Source organism: Gavialis gangeticus, unplaced genomic scaffold, assembly GCF_001723915.1.
Source record: "Gavialis gangeticus isolate Ggan-Ray unplaced genomic scaffold, GavGan_comp1, whole genome shotgun sequence".
Classification (NCBI taxonomy): domain Eukaryota; kingdom Metazoa; phylum Chordata; order Crocodylia; family Gavialidae; genus Gavialis; species Gavialis gangeticus.
In genome coordinates this window covers 31,141,469-31,152,063 of record NW_017729008.1, presented here as the reverse complement: position 1 = coordinate 31,152,063, position 10,595 = coordinate 31,141,469, and the positions used below count along the sequence as shown (strand labels likewise).

Genomic DNA, 10,595 nt, shown 5'->3' with positions numbered 1-10,595 from the left:
CCTTCTTACTTATTATAAACAATATTATTGGAAAATAGTTTCAAGCCAGTCCAAACCACCAAGAGCTCTACAAACCATGGGAGATGGGCCGTTCTAAACCTGTTTCTTTTGCACAGCTTCTGTGTCTTTTCTCCTCTGTTTACTGGCCTAAAGTAGGATAAACAAGATTAAAGAGTTGATACAGTTCTGGCGAACTGAGGCCTGACTCTACCAAGGTCAGGTAAAACTGCTATTAGCATCACTGGAAGTGGAATCAGGCCTGAGGACAGGAAATAAAATAATTTACACTACTTTTAGCATGCATTTGAGCCCCTTGCAGTTGAGCTATGTTTGGGGGGGTTTAATAGTTAGTGTGGGTCAGATATCCAAAACTGATGAAGGCAGCTGGATCATTCCTGAGAGTCAAAAAAGATCACTCAGAAAATACATACCTACCTCTTTTGAAGTGATAGGAGTGCATGAACTTGGCTTAGGGTTAGGAGTGGCAGATTGAATTCTAGCTTTCTGTATAATTTAAAAGCCTGTCACAGTAGTTCCATTCCTTAGAGAAATTTGTGCCTATTGACAAGCTGTCTTCTTTTGATTATAAAAATTTAGTACCAGATTGTAACCATATGTAATATTACTTATTTTTTTCATGCACACTTGAAAGTAGGTGAAGTTAAATTCTCTTTAACTGGAATTCAAATAAAACATTCAATTTTGTTTAAAAAGAAGAACAATATTTACACGTGCTAAAGGGAAACAGCATGGATGTTTAGAGCTGTTTTAAATAAAGAAAGCATGGTTGCAGATGGGAAGACTTGATGAAGCCCAACAGACAATGCATTTCTTGCATTAGAATTACTATTAAGGTACTGTGCTGACTGCACTGAAAGCTAATTCAGTCCCTATAGTTTTTTAGCTGAAAATGGCAGAAAAGGTGCTAATTGCTGTGTTTTTAAGTTTCAGTTCAGTGGACTCTTGTGTATCCGCTTAACTTTAAGTAGATGAGTAATCTCAATTCATGTGTCTAGAAGCTTTGCCCTTTGAATTCACTTTGACTTTACAGCCCCCCTTCTTAAAGTTAAGAAGTTATGCAAGTCCTCAGAATTCAGCCCTTACTGGACAAAAGTAAAAAGTTTCCTGGCATTATCCAAAGCAATAGGATTATGATTATATAGTAACTATTTCTCCTTTCTCTCTCAGGGATTGAGAAATGACCTGAAGGCGGCTTTGGATAAGATTGATCAACAGTACCTGAATGAAATTGTAGGTGGTCAAGAAGCAGGAGAAGATGACTCGCAGAATGATCTGAAAGTCCATGAAGAAAACACTACTATTGAAGAATTGGAGGTATATAATATGCTAATCTAACTCTCTCTCTCTCAGGGTGTCCAGTGTCATATGGAAACTTCGTGGCTGGATTTAGATAAGGTGTCTACTCAGGCCATCTCATCGAAGGATGGGTAGAAACAGGCTGCAAACACTAACAGTATGGTTAAACCTCTTTGCAACCAGTTCATGCAAAAGTCCTGTCGAGACAGAGATGATCAATTTTCTCATGTAGATGGGCCTTACAAACACTGGGTCTTTATAAGAAGTATAAAAGTAGCATTTGTAGTGTGTACATGTCAGCAGACTGCTGCACTATTAGGGCGCGTCCAGATGAGTGCAAATGCCTCTTGCAGTATCCCAAATCAGTTTGAGATGCTGTAAGAAGCACTCTGGGAACAAAAAAATGTTCCCTGTGCTGCATATTTGCAGCACAGGGTCAGAATTTTATACCTGGAGGTCCAGGTATCAAAAAATACCCCGGGGGAAAAAAGAGCAGGGCACGGTCCCAGACCATGCCCTGAGGCAACCAGAGGCTTGGGTCCTCCACAGAGATGCACTGGTAGCCAGCCAGAGCATCTCTATGGCTGGTTCTTGCCCTGGGGCTGAAGCACACTACCTGCTTATGCAGGACAAACAGTCGTGCAGGCTGCAGCGACCTGGACCTGGGCTCCATTCCAGGTAAGTAGGGGTGGGAGGGGTGCGGGGACTACTGGGGGTGCAGGGGACCATGGGGGCGCAGCTCAGGAGGGGTGGGTCCCCTGCCTGGCCCCAACCCCCCTGCCTGCCTCCCTGCCTGGGCCCAGCCACTCCCACAAACCCCATACCCACATACCTGGCCCTGTGGGTAAGGAGTGAGGGGACTGGGATGAGGGACAGGCTGTGGGTTGAGAGGCAGAGGCAGGGCACTGGCATATCAGTGCTGCTCAGCACTGCACACCCTGGTGAGTGAAGGGGGTAGGGTCAGCTCTGACTTTTCTATGACAAAAAAGCCAAAAGTAAATGCCAAAGTGTATAGATATTTAGAATGTATTTTATTACGATGATAGAGACTCTGGTAGGTTTCCAAATTACTTTAAACTTGTAAATGTATCAATAAAACATTGCCCGATGGATCTCTCTATATATAGTGGCATTTCATTTTAATAGCAGAAGAACGCTATTTTGGCTGTTTGAATGAGAGAATTTGGGTTTCTTATCAGAGAATTTGCAATTTTTAAACAGGGAACACCAGGATCTCTGCTGGTGAGACAAGTGGCGAGACCCGGACAGACGACCCTGTCCAGGGCCAGCACTGGGGACCCAGCTGGAGGGGCAGACGAGGTGGCTGACCTGTTGGCCATTTGGGGCCAAGAGGACACACTTGGACAATTCAAAGTGGGCCACCGCAAGGAGCACATCTTTTGGGTGATAGCTGCCCAGATGGCAGAGTGGGGGTCTGGCAGGGGCACAGCCATGGGGCCACAGGTCCAAGGGGGTGGATGCTGTCGCAGATGGCAGCAGGTCACAGCTAGGCAGCATCCCCCACTGCCAGACTGCTGCAGTGGGTAGAGGGGACGGGGTCATTCCAGGTTGGGGCTGCTTCAGCAGTCCAGTTGGCACAAGGGGTAGTGTCTCTAGATACCAAGTGGCTAGGCTTCAGAAGCTCCTGAGGACAAGCAGCCCTGAGCTGCTCACCAGGGCAGGTTTTTATACTGCTGGGGCTGGCACAGGGCAGGTTTTTAAAGTGCTGGGGCCAGCACAGGTGCTGGCCCCAGGTTCTAGCTTCCTCTGGCTGCAGATCCAGGTGGAGCTGAGCAGGGTTATTGTGCCCCAAGTGGTGCAACTTTCCCTACACCAAAGTACATGTCCAGGCATGTGCGCTGAGGCAAAAATCCCTGGCTCAAATTTGTGCCGCTTCTGTTTGAGCTGCTGCAAGCGCATGTGCCTGCATGTGTGGACGCTCCCTTAGAGGGTTATCTTGGAGCTGACTATACAAAGGTTCCCTGTCCGAGTAAACAGAAATGTGAAACTCTGAACAGAGAATTTAAATAGCATAAAGCATGGCATAACGTTAATAACGTCACTCTGAGCTGATTTGTTAGAGGTTTTAAAATACTGAATGCAAATCATAACCATCAATGTCCAGGAGTTGTGGGCTCAGCATCTTTGCCTGTCATGCCTATGATTTAGTAAGTGAGAATGCTTTTACGTTAGAAATCCCAGATAAGTCAGATTTAAGAAATCTGCAGCTGGTTCCTTATTGCCCACAGGCAGTAGATTCATGAATGTCAGAAGCCTGCGCAGTGTTATTGGCTGTTTTTTTGGCAGAAACAAGTAACTGGAAGATGTGGAAGGAAAACATACAGCTTTTCTCTTCTTTCAGGCTTTGGGAGAGTCCTTAGGAAAAGGGGATGACCATAAAGACATGGACATCATAACCAAATTCTTAAAGGTAAAGAGATTTAATTTGGTGGGATGATTCTGTTTCAGCATTAGCAAAGAGTACGATTTAGTGAATGTAATAAAAATAATTAAAAACAAGAGGTTCTGGTTGTGGCTGTTCTGCCTTGGTATGTGTAGGGATAGATTTTTTTTTTTTTTTTTTAAAGACATCAAGACCCTATTTAGCCAGTCTCTATTTAGGTAGCTAGATTTTTCAGAAGGGCTCAACACCTCCTACTGGACAGAGTGAGGAACTGGTAGATGCATAACATTTTTGAAAACTGGTTCTGATTTTTCATGCTTATTTAACACATTTTTGGTAAATCTTTTCCTGTGACACTTAAGTTAGACTGGATTAAGAGAGCTTAAGCAAGCTGTGACAGCTCTGTACAAATCAGTCTGTCATGGTCTGTCTGAGCCTGGAAGGTCCGTCAGGCCTGTCAGCCCTGGCTAGTGGCACCTAGTGTGATGTGATTAGTATTTGTGTTTGGCCACGTTTTGTTCCTTATCTTAAATGCCCAGGTACCCATTTACCTTGGATCGTGTGCAAGTGCACTGCGGCACAAGAGACGTGGAAACTCATGTTGTGGGACTGTAGTGCAAGAATGTTTTTTGGGCTCTGATCTGAAAGGAGTGTTGTGTGGTGGTTAGCTGAAATAATGCTGAAACTTTTCCTTTTGTCTCCCACCAATGTCTCTGTTTTTGTTTCTTTGTCTTGGCTTGCCTGTTAGTTCCAGCAGTGACGTCCAATCTTGGCATTTCCCAAGTTGCCTCCTTCTGCTTTGTGGTACCTTCTGTGCCATCCCCTATGCCTGGCACAACTTTATGATCCTTGTATGCCATGTTTTAATTCAATTCCCTCCTGAAAACCACCTTTTTGAGTTTTGTCCAGACATTTTCCTCATTTTTTTTACAGTTATGCATGCACTTTGTGAGTCTAGCCACGAGGTGGCAGTGTATCATTAATTTATTCCTTCCCTTTGCAGTTTCTTCTTGGAGTTTGGGCCAAGGAGCTGAATGCCAGGGAGGATTATGTCAAACGTGGTGTGCAGGGGAAGCTGAGCAGTGCCACTCAAAAGCAGACAGAATCCTACCTCCGACCCCTCTTCAGAAAACTACGGAAAAGGGTGAAGGATTTTTAAAATGCTACTATTCAGCAAGACTTACAGAATATTCAGTGGTTACATGCTGTTTCTCATCTAAGAAAATGTTACCTCCTTTGTGCACATGGGGAAAAGGAATTAGGGAGACCAAGATTTGCTCAGGCTTATCCAATCACACAATTGAGAAGAAAACCCAATAGACTACCTGGTTCTCCTTTCTGTGCCCTAATCACTGAGTTGTATCATCTACTTCAAATAACTGTCCATTGCCTGCACAATTGTCATTTTATGCATCGCAAGTTCAGTGGACTGGTGAGGTGGTAAAGAATCTGCGGTTTGCTTCCAGCCTGCCGCTGACTTACTGGGACCTTGGCCATGTCACTTAAGCTTCCCAGGCCTCAGTCACCTTGTCTGCACAATACTTTTATTTAGATGCATCTATTTTCTTTAGCATGCTTTGAGATCTGTAGGTGCTGAGCTCTTCTACGGTAGGAGGACTTTCAAGAGCTATGTGTTGTTCATAAGTAAAACTGATGTGTCTTCTCTTCCAGACTCTTCCTGCAGACATCAAAGAATCAATAACAGATATTATTAAATTCATGTTGCAACGGGAGTATGTGAAGGTATGTTTGTTTAAAAGCCTCCAAAGTGTTGAAACTACCTTGTATTAATTAGATTGAGTATATAGTGTGAAGGCTTTAGGTCCTCAGAGGGAACGTAGTTAGGGTTAGACATAACAGCTGTTCAGACAAAATTGACATCAGCCTCTGGTTAGACACCAGGCAGAGGGAGGTAGGGAATTCACTGTATAGTTCCTGGAACTGAATGGCGGGCTTCCAGGTTTTGGATTCATATTTGTTTCTCAGCAAGAGAGCTGCCTGGAAAGTCTTGGATTTGGATGTGGCTACTGAAGAGGGATAAATCTTGCCTTGCTTACAATCTCAGTTTCATGGGCTGCAGGTGCGTAATCAGAATTAGCAAGATTGAAGATGAAGTTTTTACATTTATTGGGTAAAAAATGAACCTAGAGGAGGCAACTGGAATTACTTGGTGCCCCAAAACAGTGACAGTTATACATTTTACATGAAGCATACTATAACCACCTTCAGAAATAGCTTGAATGCTGAAATCGTTTCTAGGCAAGCATGAGTGGGTGGCAAGGGAAACTGAGCCTTGTAATTCCCCCTCCAATTTTTTTCCCCAAGACTTGTGAGGACTTGGAATAATGTGCCTAGCAAGCAAGCCTGATTTTGTTTTTAGGAACGTAGTGTGCCCTAAGGCAAGTTTAATTCAAGCCAGTTTGAAGTCAGGCTAAGACATTTCTGAATTACAATCTGTCTATTCTAAATGTCCCCCTAAGAAAGCAACTGGCATGTGGCAAATGTGGGTGGATCAGCTGTGCCTGTCTGTTCTGCAGGTGCTTGATTTTATACTTAGATTGGCTTGGTGCCTTTGAATATGCACTTGGAAGGTTTTCTGAGGCTTGTGGACCTGACACTTTTGAAGATGCTTCCATCCCTTCTACCCAGTTCCCTATCTTAATTCCTGACAAGATTTTGCCTTCCTCAGTTGTTGATAACTTTTGTGCTTTCTGCTGTATGCAACAAGTTGTGTATTTTTAGTGCTGTACACTCAAAATCTCCAGGAAATGGTGAAAGATAGTTGCGTTGGTAACATGGAGCTCATGTAAGCTGGGAAATGACAGAATTTGTCTCCTGTAAACCAAAATGAACCCTTTAATGACTGACTGCTTTATGATCACAGGCAATTCCACCCCCCTTCTCCCCCCTGACTCACCACATTCAGTAATTGGATATTTAGTGTTTCTTGAAATATCTCCATGTGTTGTGAGTGGCTACAGGTGTCCTTAAAGTGTACCGTCCCTACCCGGCCTCCAAGCAGAGCAGGGTTTCGGTTCTCACTTCCTGCAGTCCCCTGCGTCCTTTCCAGCAGGCAGAGGGCAAGCCAAACTCAGGGGCATCTGAGCCCCAAGCTTCCGGGCTTGGGCCTGCACGTAGGATGCCCGCCAAAGGATTTGGAAGCATCTGAAGCCCCATGCGGGGTTGGAGGATCTTTGCTGGTAATAGGGCCACATTTGGTTCTTGGATGACTCTCAGATTTGGAATTGATTTGGCTGATTTGACATGGGACACAAAATTTTCCTTAATTTTTTTTTTTAAATCCTCAGCATCTAGGCAGCCCATCAGGCAGTGGAGTAATTGGTAGCAGTAGCAGGTTGTAGGCCAATCACTTTAGCTTGTACTTTACCAGTAGTTTTACAGCTGCTTGCTGACAGCAGAGAGAAGAGACTTCAGGCCCTGGAAGGCAGGATGCTGTAGTGGTTCTGGATCCTGACCACCTGCCTTGCCCCACGTTTCTCCCTGTCCTTTCCTGACCCTTCTGCTTTCCAGTGCTTTCACATCTTCTCCATGCTGCCAGGGTCCCAGGAGGCATGGGGCAAGATGGAGAGTGTGGAAGGGAATGTCTTTACTCTGTTCTTCCACTCCTTGTCACGACTCCTAGATGCTTGGGGTGGGGGAGATAATAGGATGAGTTCAACACAGTCTCCACAGACCTGGCTTGGGGCCTGCTCATGCAGATGAGCTCTTTGGAGACCAGTCTTGGCTGAGTGTTCAGGAACTTGAATTTTTGAAGAGACTTCTATCTTGGCAAGGCTTGGTTTCCAGGGGACCGGCAAAAGGCACATCCCTAATACCAGGGTGGGCCTCCCTCCCATTTCAGGTCTGTGCTGAAAAGTTGGGAGGTGCTGCAGCTCCTAGGTGTCAGAGTTTGAGAATCTTTTCTGAACGGATACAGTGTTTTCTCCCATCTATTTTTTTTCTCCTTCATCAGCTGTTTTGGCTAAAACTTGCAAAACAGTTCAGCCAAAGGTAAGAAGACTTCAGCTGGAATTGCCAAAGTTCAGCACAATTATAAATAATCAAAATGGCAGCTTAATTGTGGGAAGTGTTGGGTGCACCACCAGTAAGTGGTACTACCATCATATCCTGGAACGTGAAGCAAGCACAGCTCTGTTCCCCCTAGTACCTGGAGTTTTGAGCTCAAAGTCCAGGGGCTTATAACTTGGTCAGTCAAAGCTCCTGCTTTTAGATCTGTCAGTACCAGGTTCAGTCATCATGGCTGATAACCTGCCCATAGGTGTTGAGTTTAAATGCAGCCCACCCTTGTAGAGAGCGGCAAAGGAGCTGTCTGTCTTTTTGTTGGAAGACAACTTCACACAGCTGGCTTATTTCTTCAAACACTGTCTAGGTCCATGCGTGTGTGAGGGCAATCTCAGCCATGTGGAAGCTGTCTTGAGCCCCCCATTCAGTTGCTTTGGTAGTGGGCTTCTGGCCCAGTCATTCATCCTCCCCCTCTTTTTTTCTCTCCTTATTTTCCCTCAATGTCCAGAGAGCTTCTGAAAAATAAGGAAATTTGTTAGCAGGAAGTTAAAGTCATCATTAAAGGATTCTGTAGTCAAAATGATCTCCAGAAACTTGACTTTCTGGTCAGTGTTACATTTTATTACCTGGGATTCTCCTTCCCTCCTGTATATAATCAAAGCATTAAATTTATGTTTGTCACTGATTTCAGGAGTCAAATGCAAGATCATTTAGATTGTAAAATAGACTTCAATAAATAATTCTTCATTTCAGGGAGAGAGCTTGATATGTGTGTGTTGATCAGAGCCAATCCGAGCAGGCCCTGATCCCATGTGCCCCAGACACAAAGAAGGTGGCTGGGGCGGGTGGGTAGCGAGTGGCCGGATCTGAAGCTGGTGGCAGTGGTGCGGAGTTGCCATGGCCACTCCACCTGGTTCTGTGGGGTCCCCCCAAAGCGCAGGGCCTGGGGCGGTCATCCCAATGTGCCCCTACCTAGGGATGGCCCTGGTGTTGGTGATTATGGGAAGTGAACTCTGGGAACCCCTTACTTTCTGATATCATCTTTTGCTTTCCTAAGTATTTATAATTCTTGTTACTTCAGGCGAATGACGCTTACCTTCAGATGGCCATTGGGAATGCACCTTGGCCCATTGGAGTCACCATGGTTGGCATCCATGCCCGAACTGGCCGTGAAAAGATTTTCTCTAAACATGTGGCCCATGTCCTGAATGATGAGACTCAGAGAAAATACATTCAGGTAAGGTGCTGAGTGTTAGGCTCTGGAATCCTGAGACTTGACTTTCAAAGTTAGAATAGTGTAGCTTTATAAGCATGAATGATGTGGTTAAAAGAAGTGCTAGATATGGGCTGTTGCCTTCTGGCTGGGACCCAGGATAGTATCAGTTTAATAGCCAATGCTACCTGGACCTGTGAGCACTCTTCTGCTCTGGTTTAGAGATAGTCAAATAGGTCTTATTACCAGGGTCCCGTATCAGGGCTGAAATAACTACAAGCACATGTTTTGTTCTCCTGGGTTCCATCATTTCCTAACCCATTGCCTTACCATCACGTCTTGTACAGAGTTTATGGGCCTCTTGTTGAATTGACTTAACAGCGAAGTAAGGTGTTTCCAGCTTGGCCCTGTACTTCTCCAGCTAGCCAGATGTGGTGACCCTTAAAGGGACATTTTGCATGTACTCACAATTGCAGTTCCAGAGGGAGACCACTTTATAAAAATGTCCCAAACTTATATAAATGTTTAAAAGAATGAGGTGTAAGAATTGTTCTTATTTCTTATTTTTTCTTGGAGGCTGTGTGAAACTGTGTAAAGAGCCATGCTTCTGGGTCTCTTCTCAGATACCTCAAATCAAACGTCTTTGGGTAATTGCCATCCTGCCAACCTGCGTTTGCTAAACTGAACGGCTCACCAGCCTAAAATCTCCCAGTTAGGAGTCTCTGCATAATTGTATGCAGTCTTCCTTTGTCTCGCTGTGGGTAGGAGGCTCAGATCTGAGCTGCTTAAACTCACAGTTAACCATATGGCCATATGTCGAGCTAGCCTCAAGCATGTGTATTCCTTCTCTCTGTTGTAAACACCCAGAGCCTTCTGTAACCAGCATTGTTTGAATTTGGGTTATGAAATATTAGCATTGTTCAGGCCAACAATATCAGGAGCATGTTTGTTTATTTATTTGATTTATATGCTGCCCTTTCCCAAAAAGGCTCAGGGAGGGTTACAATAACAGACAAAATAACTTAAAAACAGAATGAAATATTAAAATCAGAAGGTACAACAAAACAACCCTTGGACTTCCAACCCCTCCACCCCACCACTCCCACTCTGACCAAGGAGAGCCTCTCTGAACTCCCAGTCAGTGCCTCCATACACTAAAATATTTTCCTTCCATATTCTCTCCCTTCCCTACCTGCTCCATTCTCATGCCTCACACCCTGGGGAGCCACCTGCCCATCACCACTTCACTGTCCCTCTCAAGCTCGTACTTCCCTTTCTCATGGTAGGTGCGGCTGTCTTTCACAGCCACCCATCCTCTCCTCTGCCCTTCTACCCCCAAAGAAACACTTCATTTTAGTTATAACAAGAACTATAATAACTCTTGTCTCTGCCCGTGCACATAGCCCTTTGCCAGAAGTCCAGAGTTACAGCATCCCTAATGGGCGATGCCTAGTACATTTTCTAGATTCACCACTTAACCTCAAAGAGAGCCAAAGTCATCCAACCCCTGGGCTACTTGGGCCAGGTCGTGCCTCCTTTATTACAAAAAATATTTTGTCATGATTTGTTTGTGTAGCGTATAATGCATAATAACTCAAAAATAAAGTCATAGTCTTGTATAGTGTGTGTATGGTGGGG

General features: G+C 44.7%; 1 protein-coding gene across 1 annotated transcript in view; it reads left to right on the top strand.

The window, feature by feature from the left end:
* Positions 1 to 10,595, top strand: part of PRPF18 (pre-mRNA processing factor 18) — a 28,734-nt gene that overhangs the window by 15,236 nt on the left and 2,903 nt on the right. The window contains exons 5-9 of the mRNA XM_019509540.1: positions 1,189 to 1,335; positions 3,680 to 3,748; positions 4,725 to 4,865; positions 5,393 to 5,464; positions 8,826 to 8,981. Of these exons, the coding sequence (XP_019365085.1) occupies positions 1,189 to 1,335; positions 3,680 to 3,748; positions 4,725 to 4,865; positions 5,393 to 5,464; positions 8,826 to 8,981 (585 nt within the window). The remainder of the gene's footprint in view (positions 1 to 1,188; positions 1,336 to 3,679; positions 3,749 to 4,724; positions 4,866 to 5,392; positions 5,465 to 8,825; positions 8,982 to 10,595) is intronic.